At 40.1% G+C, this 19,407-nt stretch overlaps 1 protein-coding gene across 2 annotated transcripts in view; it reads right to left on the reverse strand.

The window, feature by feature from the left end:
- Positions 1 to 9,440: 9,440 nt before the first annotated feature.
- dnajb6b (DnaJ heat shock protein family (Hsp40) member B6b) overlaps positions 9,441 to 19,407 on the reverse strand; it is a 146,790-nt gene continuing 136,823 nt past the window's right edge. For both annotated transcript variants that reach the window (XM_048550496.2, XM_059639624.1), the window contains one exon: positions 9,441 to 17,108. In XM_048550496.2, coding sequence (XP_048406453.1) covers positions 17,026 to 17,108 — 83 coding nt within the window. In that variant the 3' untranslated portion in view covers positions 9,441 to 17,025. The remainder of the gene's footprint in view (positions 17,109 to 19,407) is intronic.

The following is a 19,407-nucleotide window of genomic DNA, read 5'->3' on the forward strand; positions in this document are numbered from 1 at the left end:
ATGGCTAGTAGTTTGACCAGTCACATTGCATCTGGAGCACAGCACTTCACATCTACCTTCAAAATAAGAAGAAGGTCTGGATGACCTTCTTAAAATATATTGTTGGGGTATGGTCTGGTCCATAACACATAATATACGATCATGGACTACTCCACCAATTTTATGTCAGCCTGGCTACAGACCAGTAATTTTCACTGTAAAATAGACAAAGTGTGAGATCCAGGGTACATAAGAAGAGAATGAAGTCACAATATTTGAAAAGACAACTATAAAATTTATAAAGTTATAACAGTAATACAATCTGGAGTACATGTACAACTTACATTCTAACATGGAAAATTAACATGTGGTAAATATGGGCAATAAATTGTGATTGAGCAGCCACAATACACACCAAAAGCAAACATGATCAAGACAGATGCCATGGATTTCTGAGCAATTCCCACAAGATGACACAATAGATCATCAAATCTCATTAAACTTCATAGGGGATTATAATCTCCACTTTTGGCATTGAACTGGCATTGAAAACTCTGAATATGCCCTGATTCTTATATTCTCATAGAATATTGGCTTCACAGCACAAAGAATGCTTACAAAAAGGATTCACCACAACACTCAAAGGTTGCCCTAAATCCCCACAGCTTTTGAATTGATAATATTGTTTGCACAACATTAGCAAATATCTTATTGTCGTCTAATTATATTGGGATAGTCATTTCCTCAAATAATTGATGTCTATTCAGGCTCCATGTAACACTACCTGGATTGGATGGTTGCTATACAGATAATTCTTAATTGTTTATATTATTTTCCATGGAATTAATGTAGTTTCCATTGCTTAAGCTAGTATTTCCTCCTTTGAAAACATAGGCACTATCAATTGGTGGTCCCACTCAAGTATCCAGTGACTTCCTACCACGTTTAATCATAGAATCCCTACAGAGTGGAAGCAGGCCATTTGGCCCATCAAGTCCACACCAACCCTCTGAAGAGCATCCCACCCAGACTCATCCCCCTACTCTATCCCTGAAAAGCTGCATTGCCTGTGGCTAATCCACGTAACCTGCACTTTTGGATTGTGGGAGGAAACCCACACAGACACAGTGAGAATGTACTAACTCCACACAGACAGTCACCCAAGGCTGGAATCAAACCCAGATTCCTGGTGCTATAAGGCATCAGCGCTAACCACTATGCCACCATGCTATTCCTCATAAATTTCCCTGCTGGTGGCTGTTAATAATCTGGGTTATATGTCTAGAAATAAATTTTCTTCCAAGTTCATTCAGTTTGTCTAGGACTTCTATCTCTTTTTTCTTAATCAAAGTCATGAACGAGAGTACAAAGTGTAGAGCTGGATGAACACAACATGCCAAGCAGCACCTTAGGAACACGTAAGACGCTGCTTGGCCTGCTGTGTTCATCCAGTTCTACACTTTGTTATCTCGGATTCTCCAGCATCTGCAGTTCCCAATATCTCATGAATGAGAGTTTTGGTATTCTTATTTTGGGGGATGTTGTACCCCATCAAATACGTAAAGGAAGTACTTTCAGAATACCTGCTATCTTACGGTCATCATCAGTTTCAGATCATTCACAGCTTTTAATGTTTGCACTTTTCTCCAGTTTTTACATTAGAAGAATTAACTGGCATTAAAATCTTGGATCTTTGCAGCTCCAACACAGGAAACCATTAAAAATGACAATGTTACAAAAGCTTATTGGTTCACTAATGGCCTTTACTGAGGGAAATCCATTGCAACAGCTGAAACAGGAGGATTACAAGAGAATATCGGTAAACATTTCATCAGGAAAAAAGCATCATCTTTAAAAATGTAACACTGGACATTCAGACTTCGAATTGAGATGAAACAATTGTGATCTGAAGTGGGTTAAAAGGCATGTCTTTAGTGAAATAAAAATGTAAATAAACAATCTCTCTGAATCCTGTGAAAAGAAAAGTCCACAAATCTAAATATAGGCAGTACGGTGGCTCAGTGGTTAGCACTGCAGCCTCACAGCACCAGGGACCGGGGTTCAATTCCACCCTCGGGTGACTGTGTGGAGTTTGCACATTCTCCCTGTGTCTGTGCAGGTTTCCTCCGGGTGGTCCGGTTTCCTCCCACAGTCCAAAGATGTGTAGGCTAGGTGAATTAGTCACACTAAATTGCTCGTAGTGTTCAGGGATGTGTAAATTCGGTGGGTTATAGCGTTATAGGGGGATGGCTCTGGGTGGGATGCTCTGAGGGTCGGTGATGGGCTTGTTGGGCTGAAGGGCCTGTTTCCACTCTGTAGGGCTTCTATGATTCTATGAAAGGCAAAGTAGTGGCATCATGGTAACATCACTGGGCTAGTAATCCAGAGCCGAGGCTGATTTTCTGGAGAGATAAATTTGAATCCCACCATAGCAAATTATTACATTTCAATCAATAAAATGTGGAATTGATGGTGACCATTAATGTTTGTGGTAGTAACCCCAACTGATTCACCTGTAGGAAAGTAAAACTGTCATTTTCACCTGGGCTGGTCTACATGTGACTCATGATCTTACAGCAATGTGGTTGACCCTGAACTACCCTCTGAAATAGCTGTACAAGTTACTCAGTTCAAGCGTAATTTTGGATTACCCAAATCTGCCCTTCCTCACTCCATGGCAGTGGGCAGTCTAACGCAGCGATCCCAGCTGTAAGTTCTTGAAGTCAGGCCCCTTTGGCAAGAATACACGGATCACTACCGCTCAGAGGGAGCATAAACAATAGTGAAACCATAGCCCCCAAATTGCTCCTGAAATTCCTACATTGTCAAGCTTTGAGATGCAAAAAAAATCTGTTCTCACAATTTCAGTGTTTCCTGTTGTGATTAATTATAAGATTTTATCCTGCAAAGATAAATTGACCACTATGATGGCACAGTAGTTAGCACTGCTGCTTCACAGTGCCAGAGACCTGGGTTCATTTCCACCCTCAGGTGAATGTGTGGTGTTTGTACATTCTGCCTGTGTCTGCTTAGGTTTCCTTTGGGTGTAGGTTAGATGAATTGGCCATGCTAAATTGTCCTTAGTGTCCAGGGACGCGTAGGTGAGGTAGATTTGCCATGGGAAATGTAGGATAGGAGGGTGGGTCTGGGTTGGCTGCACTTCAAAGGGTCGGTGTGGACTTGATCTGCCAAATGGCCTGCTTCCACACTGTATAGATTCTAGCACCTCAGCATGATCTCAACCGGTTGTGTGACTGGACAAATAAATGGTAGATGCAGTATAATGTGGATAAACGTGCGGTTATTCACTTTGGAAGCAAAAAGAAGAAGACAGATTACTACCTGAATGGCCGTAAATTGGGAGAGGGGAAAGTGCAGCGGGACTTGTGCTTGTGCACCAGTCACTGAAGGTAAGCATGCAAGTGTAGCAGGTGGGAAAGAAGGCAAATCGTATGTTGCTTTTCATTGCTAGGGGTTTTGAGTATAGGAGCAGGGATGTGTTGTTGTAGCTTTACAGGGTCTTGGTGAGACTACGCCTGGAACATTGTGTGCAGTTTTGGCCTCCTTTTCTGAGGAAGGATGCTGTTGCTCTTGAAGGAGTGCAGCAGTTTACCATGCTGATTCCGAGGATGGCAGGTCTGACATATGAGGTGACATTGACTAGTTTGGGACTGTTTTCACTCGAGTTCACATGAATGAGGGGCGATCTCATAGGGACTTATAAAATTCCAACAGGACTGCACAGGGTAGATGCAGTGAGGATGTTCCCGATGGTGGCTGTGTCCAGAACCAGAGGTCACAGTATGGGTAATTGGGGTAAATGATTTAAGGCGGATATGAGGAGACATTACTTCAACCAGAGAGTGGTGAGCCTGTGGAACTCATTACCACAGGAAGTAGTTGATGCCAAAACATTGAATGTATCAAGGGGTGAATAGATATAGCACATGAGGGAAGTGGGGTCAAAAGTTATGGGGACAAAGCAGGATTAGGCTATTGAGTTGGATGATTAGGCATGATCGTGAAGAGTGGTAGAGCAGGCTTGAAGGGTCGAGCAGTCTCCTACTGTTCCTTTCTTCTATGTTTCTACTATATTCAGCAGCATTGTGTATGAGTTCAAATACATTTGAATAATATTACACATTCAAACCTGATCAAAACACTGTCTGGAAATATGAACCATCACAAACTGTTAGTGTCCAATCATTGACGGCCTCTGGTGCAGCGTATTTTTTTTAAAAAAAGCTATTTGTTCTGGCAGTTTTGATAGGTGTAATTGGATGTGAACTGTGATGGCTTGTCATTGTAGCTGAGTCTGTTATGAATGCTTGGCTGTGTTTCAATAACTATAAATTCTATAACAGGTTGATCAACTCAGGAATTTTTTAACTTATTTTGGAAGAGTTTTTTTTCCAATTATGATTACCTTTAAATGACAGTTCTATCAGCTTTTGAAAAGTTCTTTTCATTTCTATTCATATCCATTCCAAAACCATGGCTCCTGAGATCTCTTTGTTATGGAGACTTAGTGATTCATTCTAGAAAAAACACAGGTGATATGAGGGGTTGCGGGGGCATGAAGCGAATGGAGGGCACATGGGTCAGTATGAGGTGGCATGTAAGATGGACTGGGTGGTGAGCTTTTCAGGATCTAACATTCCTGATTAAAACTGGGTCAAAGTCCTAGTAAAGGGAGAAGGGCACTGTGGCTGTTTGGCAGTTTGCAAAACCAATTTCCATTGCAACCTTGAGCCTGCCCATTGGAGGCAGTGAGCTTGACTCAATCCCACCTCCATCTTCCTGGAGTGAAGATATAATGATCTGGGAGGGGGACAGGTACCTGTATAAAGGCAATAGGGCAGCCAAGTTAGGAACTTTCCTGACTGAACCTTCCAATTTCATCCAGAATATCAGTTTATTCTAGTCCTCATTTAACCCCTGTAACCATCCTTCTAAATTCTGTCTGCATTAGCTTGTTTCTTTTATCTTGGATAGAACAAAGACACAAAGATGGCTTTTGTTACCTATGGTGAATTGCTCATGAACTGACTGGCTCTCAAGGCCATTTCACAGAGAACTTGTCAGCCATATTACTGTGGGTCAGGAGTCATGTAGGGCACCACAGATGAGGACAGTCGTTTTTACTTTCCTAAAGATCAGCAGTGGATCAGATGGATCTGTACACCAATGGACAATAAGTACATTGTCACCATTAACTCAGGAGTTTATTGAATCCAAATGCCACCATCTAAAATGGTGAAGTTTGAAGTTACATCTCCAGAATAATAGCCTGGAGCTCTGGATTACTAGTCTGGCAACATTATCCTGATGTCACTGCCTTGCCAATAGATAGACAATCGAGCTCTTTCTACAGGATGTGGAGGGATATTTTATTTACATTTTTATTTCAGTTAAGTTGTTTTTCAATCCATTTCAGAGTAGATTTGTTTTGTCTCAATCTGCTTACATGTCCTGCATTACACTTTGGAAAATGTTTCTGTTCTTTCCCACTGAAATGTTGACTAACCTTCTTCTGTAATCCTCCTGGGTCAGTTAATGTGATAGTTCAGTTCTGACATTGTGTTTTCCTATTGTGCACTCAGCTGGCCTTGTGCCATAATGCAAGTTCATCTCATTAACGTCTTATCAAACAGCTCCTGGTACACAGCATACTAGGGTCAGCTCATTAATGTATTATCAGTGAGCTCCTGCCGCAAAGCATATTAGGGTCAGGGATTCTGACTGCCCGTAAAGCTGCCTCTACAAAGAAATAACTGCAGCAACTTTTCCCTCCTGTCCAAAACATTCAGTTATTCCTGCGTTTGGCGAATAGTTTGCACTGCTGCCAATGCAACACATCAATAACCTAGCTCATTACATTCAGCACCCAACTTTCAGCAAGGAAAGTGGACACCAGGTCTTTGTATGCTGCATATCTGCAGGTTCTCATAGCTGAGTTGCTGGCCAGATGATAGCATCCATCTTGAGTGAGGTGTTGTGATTTTGGGGGACCTTCACTGTGGTAGGACAGTTGCTCAGATAAGCTACAAATTGCCATGGTATCCACGGATCAACTCTCATAACTCCTACAATTACTGACCTCAAGGGTTGGATTTTAATGTTTGGTCAGGAACACAGGAAAGTTAGCAGTGTCCTTGTTTAGAAGCAGTCTCGTCTCATTAGCTCACAAACTCCCGTTCAAAATGGATGGGTACAAAATCACTGCTTGCTTTGTTCCACCACCAAGGGGTTGCTGCCAGGGATTTGGAACTATATTCCCTAACACATGGGAATCTTGCTGGTGGCAGGGCAACAAAGGTTTCTTTGTTGGACTCCTGCTCCTCGCGATGGGCAAGAGAATCATAAAATACTCAACTTTTAATCTATATTATTATGTTATTGCAGGACTTCCATAGCACTAGGGCCCCAGATTTCCATATTGAAAGAGCTTTAATAGCTCATAGTCTGAGTCTCAAGGCAAAATTGCAGATCAGGTCCAGATGACTTCCACACACTGAAGATGACTCTGCCACCCTGGGGTGTAGGAATGAAGTAGGTACATCTCCGGGATTCCACCAGATCAGGAATGTGGGTACCATATCAACACACACAGGCAGAGTTATTCTTTCATTGTTAATCCAACAATATGTGTACAGTTTTGAAAAGGGAAACAATAGCTGTACATAAGTTGAAATTCTTTTAGTCACAGACATTACAGTGCATGCTGTGCATTGTTAAAATGTGTTGTAAAACGATTCCTCACCATTGCTCATTATGTTGCATGAACTGTGATTGTTACCTCTTTCCTGGTAGAGACCCAAACTGCTTGCTTAGTTTAGAATGCTAAAGGAAAACCACATAGTAGTCCAATGAGAAAAGGTTCTTGACTTAAACAAGATGCAGTCTGTCGCATGACAGCACTATATACAAGTTACATTAAAACAATAGATACTGTTACAGATCCAAACAGTAGGTCTTACCTTTGAGATCATAATCTGTTCTCCCCATCACATCATCATAGTGGGTGATGTTTAAGGCAGTCCTCAGGATTAACCCTCTCAGACCCTTACACCCTTAGAATGCACCTCCCACAATGTTTTCTTCCCATTATTCATATATATTTTTGTTTATAATTACACTTACCACTACCCCATCTTTTTTCCAACTTTCTAAGTTCATAAATTCAGCTTGAAGATTTGCAGGTCTATGGGATGAAAATGTATCAACAGTAAGCTGTCTGTAAGTGTCTTTAAAATGGAGAGCATTTTATCTTTTTCATGGGGGATGCCTTTCCTGCTAAATTAGGTGCTTTTTTTTGTAAAATCCTGGATCAAGGATCAATCAATTTTCTTCTTTGTAATACCCTTTTTGTTCATTTACAGCAAATGAGAGTGACTATGCTATTGTATTTTACATTAATGGCACCATACCAATACAAGTTGTTGTTGGTGTTTGCGTATGCTTGAGTGCATGGAGCTTGATTTCACCTGTGTCTCCTCAGAAAACATTGCGGAAACAAGGAAAGATGGGGTGTCTGGGGAGGTAGAGGGCAATTTAAATGAACTGATGTTGCTGCTCACTCAAAAAATAATCAGCGTTAAAGAGTGAGGTGTGAGACCATTTCCAGGGCTCAGCAGTGAGTTAAAGCAGAGATCGGGAAAGGGAAGGGAAATTAGCAATGAAAATACAAAAGCAAAGCATCAGTACTGTCTGTGCGAACTAATTTGCTAGAAATGATTTAGCGAAACTATAAATATTCTTTGTCATCCAACTGTCCTTATCAAGATTTCGATTACTAAAGTATGAAGTTTTTAGATATCATTGAAGGAATAGCGGATTAGTATTGAACCAGACAGTGTGGGCGTGCTGAAACAACGCACTGAGCAGAAACAGCCAGATCTTTACAACCTCCAGAAGATCAGGCAGCATTTTACTGATGTTGGTGAAACATCTTCACATCGTTCAGTCCCATTACATTTCTGTGTCATTACTGTCCTGCTTTCAAGAACAAAAATAAGAAAAAAGGAAATAGCAGGGTGACTCCCCTCCCCCACCCCTACATTTGCCCTGTTAGTAGGTGCTTTCATAACAAGATGGAAGGATGAATGTGAGAACGAGTCAGAAGCAAAGGCAAATCAAAGAAGTGACAACTGATAAATACTGCAATGAGCTACATAAAATACCAATTTACACTTGAGTGAAAAGGATTGCTACTAGCATATGGGCTTCAAACAAAATATTCGATTTCTACCACAGATCTCTCTGAAATGGCTTCCACTTTTTTTTAACAATGAGGTTGAGTTGTCAGGCAATGTTCCATGTTTATAACATGCACAGGGTCTAGTGCAGGGGTAGGACTTGACGGAATTCGGGGAACAGCATCATACAAAGTATAAACCACAGCAATGGAGTGATAGGATTAGCCAGTTTCTGTGATGCGAGTTCTGTCTACATAATTCTGTCCTAGTATTCAACGATAAGAAAAAATTTCTCTATAAAATACAAAGGGAAATTTACTTCTGGATCTCAATTACCTTATCTCAAATTGTTCATTTACTTGTGAGAGCTTTGAATTTTTAATACAAAGGTAAAAACAAACTGAATCATAGAATCCCTACAGTTTGGAAAGAGCCCATTCAGCCCATTGAATCATACCAACCCTCTGAAGAACAAACCACCCATCCCTATAACCCTGCATTTCCCAGGACTAATTCACATGACCTGCACATTACTGGGCACTATGGGCAATTTAGCATGGCCAATCCACCTAATCTGCATATCTTTGAACTGTGGGACGAAACCAGAAAACCCAGAATAAACCCAAGCAGATGCGGGGAGAATGTACAAACTGCACACAGACAGTTGCCTGAGGGTGAAACTGAACCTGGGTTCCTGGCGCTGTGAGGCTGTATTGCTAACCCATGAGCCACCATGCCCACCCCACTGAAGAAGCACTGAAAAACATTACAGGTGAGCTTCCTGCACCTTCCAATTGTGGGCAAGTCAGGGGAAGCTGAGCTGAGCTGACTTGAACCTGCTGGTCATTTCTGGTAATTGCCAAGCCTTCATTAACACAAAGGTCACCTTAATGGTAAAGGATCCATTTCCAGAACCAAAGCAGACGCCTTAATCATGGCATGAGCCTATAAGCCCTACAGGAGGCTTTGGCTGCCTGACCAAAAACAACAGGCCTCCAGGGTATTTTCTTGCATTTCACAACAGAAGAGTGCCCAAATCAATTACCCTGGTGGTCTTCAGCCTTGAACCAAGAAGCAAGTTGGGCTTGAACACTAATGTCCATTATTCTGTGGTAGTGACAGCTGACTGGACACTGGGATGCTTGTGGCACCCCTAACACAAAGCTGGAAGAAACAAACCTAACAACTGCAGTTGAGGGCTGTTCAATGAGATTATAGAGAAAGTAAAGATACACACAGATTTAATAGTTTTTTTTAAATGGACATTATGGTAGACGATCATCCCTCATATAGATCCTAGAGTTCACAATTTAGAAAGTGTTTGTTTGTGCAGTCATTTCTTTTTTTTAAACCCATCAATAAATGTTAGCAAGGATCCTATGCCATCTCATACTATTCAAGGACACAGTTCGGACACAGTTTTATACTTCAGTCATTTTCTGCACAGAAGCTCTATCTTTTGCTAGATTTCTATGTCTCTGTGCCCAGTACTGTGAACTGCACCCTTTCACTGGGGCCAAGTTGTGATTGCAGCAAGGTTAAATTAAAATTTAATTTTGCACCAAGGTATTTTTGTCAATAAGCATGACAGAAACATCTGCAAGATTTTAGTTTTCTGACAATAGGGTGGACTTCTTTCACTATAACATCCTGATCAAACTCAGTAGGCATTTATGTTGAGTATGGACTTTGTGTGGAGAACAGAAGGCACATTGCAGCAGACACATAGAAATGAGGAAATAATACAGACTCAATACTGCAACTCTTCAGCAATTTGATACTTGGAATAATATTTATTACATAGTGACATTTTATGCTGATATCTACAAAAAATGCTTTCAACCGCATGTAGATTTAGGCACTAATAAAGGATTGGATCATTTGCCAAAGAAGGTCTAGAAATTATGAAACCTTAATTTTTGAGCATTTCTGAATTGTATTGAATTATTTGTTGCACTGATTGCCATTTGACAAATCAATTAGAGAACATATGGGAAAACAAATTGTCAGAATAAAATGTCAATGTAAGTTAACAGTTATGGAATAACTAGTTATCACAAACTAACAATTTTTTTTATCAACGTTATGTGAATAGAAAGTAATGATACAGCATGACATACTAGGGTAACAATTCCAAGATGTAATCTCTATGGTCCAAAACAATCAGCACACTTGTATGGATTCCTGTGTGCAATATTTTTATTTTACTAGCAGCACTTAAGTTATAGAGTTGGTAACAAGCATTAGATCAGGTGACCCATGTTTGGCCAGCACTCTGACAGTGTGTCAAAGCATCAGAAATTAAACTCCATTTTAGGACTTCAGTCACTGTAGTATAATATTGAGATAATGCTGCACTACTGTACAAGGAGAAGATATTAATCGAATCAACTGATGATATTAAATTGAAGTCCTGTCTAAATTTTTAACATTTAAAGAAAAAAGCATATCTGAACAGAAACAGCACAAGTCAAAGGGCAAATTACCTCCCTAGATGAACACTCTCAAACAACAGAATTCTGGTTATTGGTTCAATTGTTGTTTGTAGGACCTCGCGCACACATTGGCTGCTGTGTTTGAAAGGGTAATTCATCAGTAATATATGCTTGCTCACATTATGAGGTGATGAACAGTACTATTTCATTTCCACTGGGTCAGAATCTGGTAACACCAACACAAACAGCATTGCAGGAGAGCCTTCACCATATGGATTCCAGTGGTGACGAAAACAACTTACCACCAAACTTAAAAGGATAACTAGGCCAAGGGAATAAACAACAGCCTTGCCAGTGATGTTCACATCCCAGGCTGGAATTTTTAAAAATGTTCACTCTTTCTATTAAATGGCTTAACAACTGCTTAAAAATAGCACACAGAGAATTGTACAGTGAGTGTGTTCGTTTGTACATGTGATCTGTTATGACTGGAATTTATTTCAACTTCTTTACATTTCGGTTACAATCATTTCAGACTGAACTGTAACAATTACAGTATGACCATACCTTGTGTAAACAAGTTATATCAGAACTATACAGAAAATCAGCACTTATTATTATACAAGGATGGTCAACTTTATCATAAGCAACTTGTCTCCAATTGCTTATGAATCGTACACTTCTGAAGGTTTTAAGAGAGGCTCCTGCTTTGCTGTGAGAGTTTCAATCACATCACAGTTCATCTCAAGGATTCTACGACCTGAACGAAATCTTTTTTTTTAACAAGTGCGATAACGCCCTGTGCAAAATTTTGCTCTAAATTCTGCTGCTTTGAATTATTTTTCATGCAGGTATTTCCTCTGACCTTCTGTGGACTGGTTATTTTGTGTGTGTATGTGTTATTGATACAAACCTTAGAGTTCATTCAAGCACAAGTTTAGGGTCAGTGTGAAGCAGTTTTGTTTTGCCTATATTTAAAACTGTGTGAAGGTCTGAACTGAGTTTGAATCAAAATGTACTCTGGATTCAGATGCAATTTACACTTTAACCGTGGTGTAAATGTGAAGTCAAACCGTTTACATATTACAATTGACATGTAAATACAAAACAACTTGCAGTTATATAGCATCTAGTGAAACATCTTAAGGTGCTTTGAGGGAGTGTTATCAAACAAAACATGATACCAAACAGTGTCAGGACATTTCAGAACACATGACTAAATTCTTGCTGAAAAAAATTGGTTTCAAGGAATGCCTTAAAGGAGAACCCAGTACAGAGGCAGAGAGGTTTAAAGAGGGAATTTCAGAGATTAAAGTCTGGACAACTCAAGTTACTGTGACTAATAATGGGCATTTAGAATTGGGAATTCCAGAAGCTACAATTAAATGCAGATATTGCTGTCAGTTACAGAGCCAAAGCACATTATTTTGACTCCACAATTCAACAGATATTCACGCCCACAGATATATTATTACCTTCTGTTCGAAGCACAGTTACTCGCTGTAACTACATCAGAAAATTTTTACTGAAGTATTTGAGAAGGGCATTTTGGTGCCGTTACATATCAGAAAGAATGCAGTATTTCATGAATTTACCTGATCAAAGGAGGAAAGATCTTCCCCTGAAAACACATGGAAACATGTGCCTACCTCAGTCCTCCATTCTTAAACATTGTACAAGCTACTGAGTCATTGCCATCCCACAATCTTTTATATTTCCTCACCACCACCGACACCCCAATTCCAATATTTCAGACAGGGTGAGACTCGCAAAAGGAACAGATTCATTATTTGAAATTAATGCATGCTCAGTGCATAAAAAATAATTTCTGATGTTAAAATAAAGACACAGGTAGATTAGGCCAGAAAACCCAAAGTTTGTTGTAGTTCACATGTTGGTAGTCATCCTTGGCCTCAAAGGACTGGCTAAGAAGAAGGAAAATCGAAAGCGAATTACATTGCAGAATGTGACGTATCGTTGTGAGTTAGTGTATTGTTTAGTCTTTTCACATAAGACTTTCCAGCAACAAGTTACTCTATACTGACATGGCAATGAAGATAATTCAAACTGCACACAGACATATTTTGAACCAACATGCTAATCAGCATGCTATTGTAGGATACTAAACATTGAAATGTGAAAAATGTGCATCAATCTTACAAGGTGAAAAGTTACCCAAGTATGTACTGATCACAGAAGACTGAAGAACTTTTTCACCAGTCAGGGCATTGAGTACAAATGTTAGCAAGTCATGTTGTAACTGTAGAAGCTTTAGTTAGGGCACATTTAGAATATTGTGTGCAGTTCTAGTTGCCACACTCTAAGGAGGAACGTAGAGGCTTTGGAAAGGGTGCAAAAGAATGTTTACCAGGGCGCTGCCGGATTGGAGGGTATCACCTAGAAGGGGAAGTTGGCCAAACTTCAATCCAATTTGCTAGAGTGTCAGAGGCTGAGGGGTGACTTGATATAAGTATGTAAAATTATGAGAAACATGGATAGGATAAATAGTCAGAGTCCCTTTCCCAGGATGGAAATATAAAATACTGGGGGGCATAGGTTTAAGTTGAGAGGGGGGGAAGTTTAATGGAGATTTTTACACAAAGGCTGATAAGTGCCTGGAACGTGCTGCCACAGGACATGATAGATGTCGATACAATAGCAACATTTAAGAGACATTCAGACAGACGCGAACAGGCAGAGAATAATGGGATACAGACTGTGTGCAGGCAGATGGGATAAGTTTAAAATGACATAAATGGTCATTGCAAGCATAGTGGGCCAAAGAACCTGTTCCTGTGCTGTGCTGTTGAATGTTTTATACGCAGCATGTCACATTGTCATAAGATCTAGTGCTGCGAACGTGGCTCAATATTTCAAAGTCTATTAAACAACTTGGTGGAGAGCATTTGCTGTTTTTTTAAACACCTTAATTGGGAACTAAATGCAACGTACTTGGAATTCTGGCCTGAGTCATTAATTTCCTTTTGGAAATTATCCCTGGGCTCACTGAAATATCAAAGATTGCACTAAATTGTGTAATTGCCTCGCTACTTGCTGTGTTTTCCTGAATCTTCCTTCAACATGAAATGTAACACAGCAGCATAAAATTACAGCCCATCCAAGCAGATGCTTAATTTTGCAATATGTTGTAAAACTATGAATTAAGTCTAGAGTATAAATCAAATCTAGTTTAGAGTACTAAACTAATCTTGAGAGAAAGGCTCCTTTCTCATATATTTACAACAGTCTTCTACAGCTCTCTATCAAGAAAGCAGTGACATACTATGTGATGCAACAGTTCCTTCATTATGTCTCCCAATATGTCATCAAAGCAGGCATCCTTTGTTGGGTAAGATCTTGATATCAGGGGTACTCAAGTTTGAAAGAAATAAATATAATGCCTCGCATGAGATCAGGGTGTCTCAAAGTGTGTCATGGTCAATAAAGTACATTTGATGTGTAGCCACTGTTGTATTGTAGATGTAGAAGACAATTTGTACACAACAAGGTACAATAAACATCAACGTGATAATAACCAGATGAACATTGTCTTTAGTGAGTTGTGGAAGGATAAGCATTTCCCAGGACACTATTAGAAAGGTCAGATAAATGGCTAATAATTGCCACCTAAGGGCCTCAATGGGGGCCGTAGGCCTTGTCCACACACTGTAAAGTTTCAGCCTGGCTGAGGGCAGTTGACAAGGCAGCAGGAAAATGATTTTTAGGATCTTCCCTTTCCACCTCTGGTGCCTGGAAACCTGCCTGTGGGGATACGTGAATGTTGTTAACTGAACCCAACACCCAAACATTATGGTTGAACCTATTCCCACCTGATCCTATCTGGACAACCTCTGTCCAGCAGGTCAAAGTCTTCCCAGAGGGAAAAATCAGTAAATAAACAGTAATAATTGGAAATGAACTTAACTGGTCATACTGTTGCACTGTTCTGAAAATATACAATCAGTCTGCATCATTCGCAAGCTTTACTGGTTCATCCTTCCAGTTGGTCAAATTTTGCGTTCCATCTTTATCAGGTTATGGTAATAGTGAATGTCTAATTGCTCAGCCATTGGAGATATTGCTTGGACTCAGGATATGGTTGATCTCTTTTGAGGATGAAGACCAGATCACTCCAAGGCTCATCATCTTATGAGGAATATCAGATACAATTTCTAACAATTTGTATGAAAACATTTTTAAAAATGCATTGGTACCTTCTTTCTTGTAGATGATTTAGAGCAAGAATTATAATTTTAGATTCAGGTGATCAAACTGGAGCTGGGCATATTGTTGAAATGTTTCCTTTGTCTTGGTGAATGGGGCAACATGTTTCATGAGCTGTTCGGAATGGTTACAGTTGCACGCTGGAAAGTTCTTAGCCTTCCATTTGAGTTTCAAGTATCTGTATCTACCAAAGTTAATTGGTAGATATTGGTATTTGTGGTATCAATGTGTTAAAGGGAAAATTATATTTGCACCAATACATCTCTGTTGCCGTTAAACAATAAATGTGCGCTTTTCAACTGACTGCTCTAATCAATAATGTCATTCTGATAAGTGACGAAATACAAAGGTTTCACAGGGTCATGTGGGGCATATATACAGCAGAGACAAGTAATTCAGCCTAACCTCTCCATGTTCACATACACAGTCCATTCATTCTCCTAACCTCTTCCTTTGTTCCTCAACTATATAAACCTCTACTCCTTTCTCCCACATGTGGTTGTCTCGTTTCCCCTTGCAAGTACTGACATTATTTCGACAATCTCTATGGTAGTGAGTTTCACATTCTCATTAAACTCTGGTCAAAGAAATCTCGTCTGGATTCTGTATTGGGTTTCTCTGTGACTGATGGCATCTCCTCCTCATGCTCTTTCCCACAAGCAGTAATGTTCTGACAGTGCCTATTCTATCTGAAGCTTGCATCATTTGAAAGATCTCCATGAGGTCAATTTCAGCTTTCTTCTTTCTAGACAAAAGACAGCTTGCCCATCCTTTCCTAAGAGCCACAGAGAGCACACCAACTGGTCTCACCAAGAGTTAGTACATCTAGCATAACTTCTCTGCTTTTCAATTCTATGCCTCGACATATACTCAGGTTGTTTTTTTTGGTGGCCTTGTTAACTGCCATGACAATGGATCATGGCTACAAAGTATCATGACATTTTCAACTTTTAATTTCTAAATGTGTTTTTAAAGGAGGTCTGCAACAAGCAAGCAAGGCTACGGATGTAAATTCAGTACTCTCTGGCAAAGTTCTCCTTGGGATCCAGGGACTGTTGCACCTGTAGAAAGGTAAAGTAGCTGAAGGAGGAGATAGTGTGTGGAAACAGTAACTAAGTTGGCATTGGGAGTATAAGAGGTCATAGAGGGTACAGTGTAGCACAGGTGTATGAGACGCCATGGTGAATGGGTAAGAGGACCCTGGGTGGCATGAGTTGGCAAGGATGGAACATTGTTCTTGAGATGGGGCAGTGGAACACAAAGGCTGAAGGTATTTTTGAACACAGCTGGCATGAGGCAGAATTCTGTACAGTCCCCTTTAGCTCCTGGCACAATATCTAACTCAATCCTGGACTGAATGGGGGGTGTGTGGGCAACTCACTTTAAAGATTGGGTGCATCGAGCCAGGATGTAACCCACCTCTGTGCACCCAACCTGGGAACAAAATTCAGGGCTTAAATTTCCATCTTCTGTTGGGCCTACTCCAAATCCTTCTTCCCTTCATTCGTTTTTGGCAACTATGTCTTCAGCTGCCAAGGTCTTATTTTCTCTAATACCACTCTGTAGCTCTCTGCCACTGCTTTGCTACCTTGTTCTGAAATGGATGGACCTTGGGGCAAGAGGCAGAAATGGGACTGTGAAAGGTTTGGAGGATGAGGGGTGAGGGGGGTCAGGATCTTGCTTAAGGAATTTCTCATATATATGCGTTTTCATTTTAAATACAGTGCTAAAGTCCAGATGTAAAATTTGCATCCAGCCTGCCCACTTTAATCTGTGCTTTTTCATTTTGCATTTATTTTGCCTTGCAGCTCTGTGAAGCCTCAGGGAGGTCTTTCTAAGGTTTGGGTGCTACATAAATGCAAATTGATGCTGTTTGTACTAAATACTCATGGAAATATGACTACGTCAAGCTACTACGAAACAGATTTTCCCCCCACTGAGACCTGTCAGATTTTTGGTTATTACAGAAGTGATTCCATGATCTGACTTCACAAGCATCAATTACTAAATCACAGAATCTATCCTTTCTCATCAATCTCTTATTTTGTGAGGCAATTAAAAATAATTCACAAAAATAGAAAACACTCACATGCTGTGTCATGTTTAATTCACATTCTATAAAGCTATATCAATTAACATGAAAAATAACTGTATACTGGAGTTCAAAGGTCACCCACTGCACCTCACAATTAATGCTTCATTTTTGTTGTCTTTTTCTTCTTTAGTTCTTCCCTGTGTCGTTGTTTCCTCCGCTTTCCTCCTTCTTTTTGACCTGAGAAAACATTAAAGCAGCTTATCAAACAGGAGAACTATAATATACAGTGCAGTGTAGTTTGCCATGAATCTACTACTGCAGAGCTATATGACTCGGCAAGTTGTAAATGGAATCAAGAGACAATAAAACATAACCAAAAAGCTTGACGTCTCCCATTTTAGTACAAAACTCAAGGTATAGTTTTATTTATAGCTGTCCATAGCTGTTTCTAAAATTAGATGCTTTTAACATTTACCTGAGGTTAAGTATTTTTCTCCAATTTTATTCTCCTATTCTCTCTATCTGCAAACAGTTCCAGAGGAGAGAATAGCCCTTAAAAATCCTTGTTAAATTTGCTAGATTTTAGCTTCCTAAGAAGAGTCAATGCAACATTGGCTCCTGTTATAATGGCTTTTATTCAGAGCTACAGTGTTATTGCAGATGACACTAAAATTGGTTTTGTAATTGACAGCGAAGATCAGATGGGCAAATGGGCTGAGCATTGGCAGATGGACTTTAATTTAGATAAAAGTGAGGTGCTGCCTTTTGGTAGGGAAAATCAGAGCAGAACTTATAAACTTAATGGTAAGGTCCTTGGGGTGGGGGGGTGTGGTTTACCAAACAAAGAGACCTTGGGGTGCAATATCATTGTTTCTTGCAAGTGGACTCACAGATAGACACAGTAATGAAGGTGGTGTTTGGTACGCTTGCCTTTATTGGTCATTGAGTATAGGAGTTGGGAGATCATGCTGTGGCTGTACAGGACATTGATTAGGTCACTTTTGGAATACTGCATGCAATTTGGGCCTCCCTGCTATAGGAAAGACATTGTGAAACTTGAAAGGGTTTGCAAGGATGTTGCCAGGCTTGGAGGGCTTCAGCTACAGGGAGATGCTGAAGAGGCTGAGGCTACTTTCCCTGTGTGTCAGAGGATGAGACGGGACCTTATGGAAGGTCATTAAACATGAGGAGCATGGATACAGTGAATAGTCAAGGTCTTTTCCCCAGGGTAGGGGAGTTCAAAGCTAGAGGGCATAGGTTTAAGATAAAAGGGTAAAGATTTAAAAGGGACCTAATGGACAACATTTTTACAGAGGGTGGTGCGTGTACAGAATGAGCTGCCAGAGGAAGTGGTGGAGGTGAGTACAATTACAACATTTAAAAGGCAAATGAATGGGTCTATGAATAGGAAGCACCTTGAGTGATATGGACCAAATGCTGGCAAATGGGACAAGATTAATGTAGAAATTTGGTCAGCATGAATGAATTGGACTGAAGGGTCTGTGTCTATGCTGTACAAGTCTATGGTTCTATAACTCTAATAACATCAAACATAGAAACATAGAAGATAGAAGCAGGAGGCTAACATTTCATTCTTTGAGCCTGCTTTGCCATTCATCACAATCACGGTTGATCATCCAACTCAAAAGCCTCATCCTCCTTTCTCCCCATAATCTTTGATCCCATTCTAGTTGCTTCTTGAATACATTCAATGGTTTGGCATCAACTACTTCCTGTGGTAATGAATTACACAGGCTCACCACTCTTTGGGTAAAGAAACGTCTCCTCATCTCCGTCCTACATGGTCTATCCTGAATCCTCACACTGTGGACACAACCACCGTCGGGAACATCTTCCCTGAATCTACCTTGTCCAGTCCTGTTAGAATTTTACAAGTCTGTATGAGTTTCCCCCCTCATTCATCTGAACTCCAAGGAAAATAATCTTGACCCAGTCAATTTCTCCTCATACATCAGTCCCACCATCCCTGGAATCAGACTGGTAATTTTTTTTTGCATTTTTAGCAGAGAGTAAAGCAAAGGCTATCCCAGCACTGACAACAAGCACAAATGACTTGTATTAAAGCACACCCTGGAGTCCTAGCAGCAAAATCTTATAACTGATTCAGAATATTGGTTGCAGCTGTGTCATTGATGCAAGAAAAAAAACATAGGCAAGTCTCACAGCCAAGCTACAGAGACAAATGGAGATAGAAAAGTGTAAGCAAGAAAATAGAAAGATTAAAAAAAAGGAATATTCAAAGGAAAGGAACTTGAAGACGCTTGACTGAATGCTGTTTTGCAGCCCTGTGCTTTTTTTGTGACAGATTCTGTTTGTCTACTTTAACCACATGTGCTTTTGGTGTAAGGGAAAACCTGAGCTACCCAGTCTCACAGCCAGTAATCTTACAACTCAGATTGGTACAAATCAGTTAGGTTTACATGGATATGGGCAACATTGAAAAAAAATACATGGCAACTTTCACCCTGAGAAGTTGCTGCTAAACCTTCTTTTGTGCCTCATAAGCTACTATTTG

The sequence above is a fragment of the Stegostoma tigrinum genome, chromosome 2 (genome assembly GCF_030684315.1).
Source record: "Stegostoma tigrinum isolate sSteTig4 chromosome 2, sSteTig4.hap1, whole genome shotgun sequence".
NCBI lineage: Eukaryota > Metazoa > Chordata > Chondrichthyes > Orectolobiformes > Stegostomatidae > Stegostoma > Stegostoma tigrinum.